The sequence below is a fragment of the Polyergus mexicanus genome, unplaced genomic scaffold, assembly GCF_030449975.1.
Source record: "Polyergus mexicanus isolate NDT 795.1 unplaced genomic scaffold, iyPolMexi1.0 SCAF_93, whole genome shotgun sequence".
Classification (NCBI taxonomy): Eukaryota; Metazoa; Arthropoda; class Insecta; order Hymenoptera; family Formicidae; genus Polyergus; species Polyergus mexicanus.
Genome location: NW_027223413.1, coordinates 7,049 through 10,500, shown reverse-complemented (window position 1 = coordinate 10,500; position 3,452 = coordinate 7,049). Strand labels below are relative to the sequence as shown.

Sequence of the window (3,452 nt, the reverse complement as noted above, 5' to 3'; positions counted from 1 at the left end):
CCGTCCGGGACACACGATTTTTTTTTCTATTCTCTAACGGCGTGGTCGATAACCAAGCGATATGAAGACCTGGCTATACACGCTCTCGAAAGAGCAATTAATCAATATAGCCCTGCAACATGGCATCGAAACGTCCGGTACACTCGATGCCATCCGCAGCCGGATGAGCCAATATATAGACTCACATCCAGACGAATTTGGGGCCCAAGGCCCAGACGCTCGAAACACGCGGACGCCCCCACGCATAGAGACCGCGACCACCGAGAGTGGGACGAACATCTCCCTGCGCTACAATTTGCGTACAACACCGCCAAGCACGATGCCACCGGATATACGCCGGCTTATCTTAATCACGGCCGCGAATTAGTTCCACCCGCCCCCGCCCTCCCAACACCTATGGAGGCCCCAGAACCTGACATCGTCCGACAACGACTACAGGATGCCGAGGAAGTCGTACGGATCAATCTGGCCAGAGGATTCCAGCGACAGCAGCGATACTACGACCTACGACGGCGAGAATGGCGACCAAAGCTAGGCGATTACGTTTGGAAGCGAAACTACCCGCTCTCAAACAAAGCGAACGCTTTTAATGCAAAGCTCGCGCCAAAGTTCATCGGCCCGCTGGAAGTACGTCGGTTTATTTCGCCGGTAATCGTCGATCTCCGGAGCCAACGGGGGAAATGGTATCGTCATACACATATCCAGGACCTGAAACCCGCTCCCGGCGAAAATAAAAACACAGACACCGACGACAATAACAACAATACAGAAGATTCGGGCGATAATAACATCAACATTGACGAATACAATAACGAAGAAGACGAAGATGAAAACGAAGAAAACAACCCCACCACGGATTAAAAAACAAAAATCCAAAGGAAGGAAGGCAACCGGGAAAGATTACGGGCTCAGAAGCTGCCAAGATGAGCATGGAGCGAGACATCCTGAAAGCAATAAACGAGATCCTGGGAGAGCCCGAGCCGCCGTACGGCACAGATGTGCCAGAAGCACCACCGATTACACGGCCGCCACCACCGAAACGGCCGCCAAAAGTCGGTACCGCCATCCAGAGGTCCGACAGGACAAACCAGAGGAAACTGGCCATGCTGGCCACACCGCCGCCGCCGCTATCCGCCTGCCGTCGCCGATGCCACGCCGGGGTACCGATGAGGACGACAGCCAAGCGACCAAGGTCGCCATCGGGCCAGGAACAGCCGGAGGAACGAGCAACGGGGGAAACACCACCCGCCCCCCCCCCCCATGCCCGAAATCCTGGTCCCGATGGGCCCCGCGCCGCCACCGCCGATCATGGTGGAGTTAGAGCCGGGACTTCTAGCGCCGATCCCGCATTTCGCGGTCCACGTGTCCCGGCGATACAAAGTCCGCACACCGCAAGGGCGTTGGACCTTGCGGTTCGATAACGCCGGAAAGCTGCGTTACCGCCGGAAACTAGAGTAGACGAAGCGAGTGCCTCAAAGTTCAGGCACAGTAGGCGGGGGGGTGATGTAACGATGCACCCCCCATCGTTACCCGGCACGTAGCCAGCCGGAAGTCTGCCGCCCGGCGAACACCAGCCGGGCAGTGGCAGAAGCGCCTAGCGCCCTTTTTTTTAATATCTCAAAACCGCGGTTGTGATAAACAACCGTGCGGCCGTTATACGGCCGCCGTTACGCCGAAGACCGAGCATAGCCGAGCGCTGCCGGAAGATCCCGAGCGTCACCCGCCGAATTGCCGCGTCGTTTCGCCCAGGGGAAGCGACGCGTTTACCGTAATTTACCCGCCGAAAAACAACGCGTCGTTATCCCCACCCGGGGGCGAACGACGCAATTACCGATAGACGCTCGGGTATAAGAAGACAGCGTTTCGGCATCTCGGGACCAGAACGATTCCTGAATCCGCTCGAGCTGTACGCTCCGAGATACCAGAAACCGATCCTGAAAAGTCGTAGCAACGACGGAACGTGGGGTTGACGTGTTCGCAGCCTCCGCCGAGCATTCTCGGCTTCCGTGCAGTCTCCGAACTCCTGGCACAAATCCGACCGACTCGACGAGAGCGGAGTGTTCGCCGCTCTCCGAGACTAGTCCGTCTATCATTCGACCGCTCCAGCTAGCCGGATCGTGGGTTTGCGAGTTCGCTGCCCCGTCGAGTTTTCTCGACTCCGACACGCTATCCTCCACTTCGCGAACGGAAGCAGGGACGGAGAGTTCTCCGCCCGGTCGAGGGTACTCGATCTCCGCTCGCCTTCCCCGACCACTGGGAATACGCGATTAATCCCGCGACCACATTAATACTATTATCACACCGAAATACCTACCGCCTAATATTTCATTCTATTCCACGCGCCGTCAAAATAAACACGGCCTTGCCGTATACGCGCCGACCGACCGCGCCCAACTTCTTGCGCGTCTCGCGCGCCGTCAAAATAAACACGGCCTTGCCGTATACGCGCCGACCGACCGCGCCCGATTTCTTGCGCGTTTCGCGTGCCGTCAAAATAAACACGGTTTTACGGATATTGTAAGCGGTTCGATATATCGAACATCGCGCACCGAATAATCTAAGCGCATTCTATCCAGCGCGTTGCACTATCCACCGCACGCTCACTATTGTACATCGACCATTGCCGAAAGAGGCAAATAAAGACAATATTTAAATCCTTCGTGTGTCTCACCTTTTCACGAGCCCTGATCCCGGCCGAGCTTATCCACGCACTCGCGAAAAGCGACCCCGTTACAAATATAATACGTAAAAATAAAAATTTGGTACATTACTATCTATTAAATTAAAACTAAAATCGAAAATTTTCATAAAAATATAATGAATAAAATAAAATAATAATTAATCATTCTTTAATTTTTTGAACTTTTTTGGGATTTCTGTACGTACTTCTTTGTTAATTGTAAAAGGATTTATACCATTTAAAGATATTGGCCTGTACATTATAAATTTCTTATCGACTTCTTGAATATCACCTTTCTTTAGCTATTTAAATTCATCTAAATTGGCACATAAAAATTTAATTTTACATGTATTTTGTTCTACGCGTAATACCCTTCCTATGTACCATCCTGTATCATGATAAACACAATAATATTTTTCACATTCTATTTTCAATTCTTCACTTGATTTTTTATTTGTACTTGCAACGTTCATACCACGAACTCGATATAATCTGTCACTAGACAACCTATTTTTATTTTGATACAGCCAACAAAGTAAAGATTTTCTTATAACATTTTTTTTTTATTAATATTTACATCTAAAAATAAACTTTTATTATTTTCTGTGCAGTTAGCCGTATAATCTCTTAAATTTAATTCTGTTTGATTTTTAAATATTAAAATATCATTTTGCAAATTTTCTAAATCTTCAAAATCTTCATTAGCAGCTTCTTCATTATTTTGTTGCTTTATAATGTCATTGTCATTTTCCTCTTTTTCTGCACTTTCCTC

At 49.7% G+C, this 3,452-nt stretch overlaps 1 protein-coding gene across 1 annotated transcript; it reads left to right on the top strand.

The window, feature by feature from the left end:
• The first annotated feature begins 923 nt into the window (after positions 1-923).
• On the top strand, positions 924-1,421 carry LOC138944123 (WAS/WASL-interacting protein family member 3-like). Its single transcript, XM_070315006.1, has one exon. The coding sequence runs from the start codon at positions 924-926 to the stop codon at positions 1,419-1,421; it is 498 nt and encodes a 165-aa protein (XP_070171107.1).
• The last annotated feature ends 2,031 nt before the right edge of the window (positions 1,422-3,452 follow it).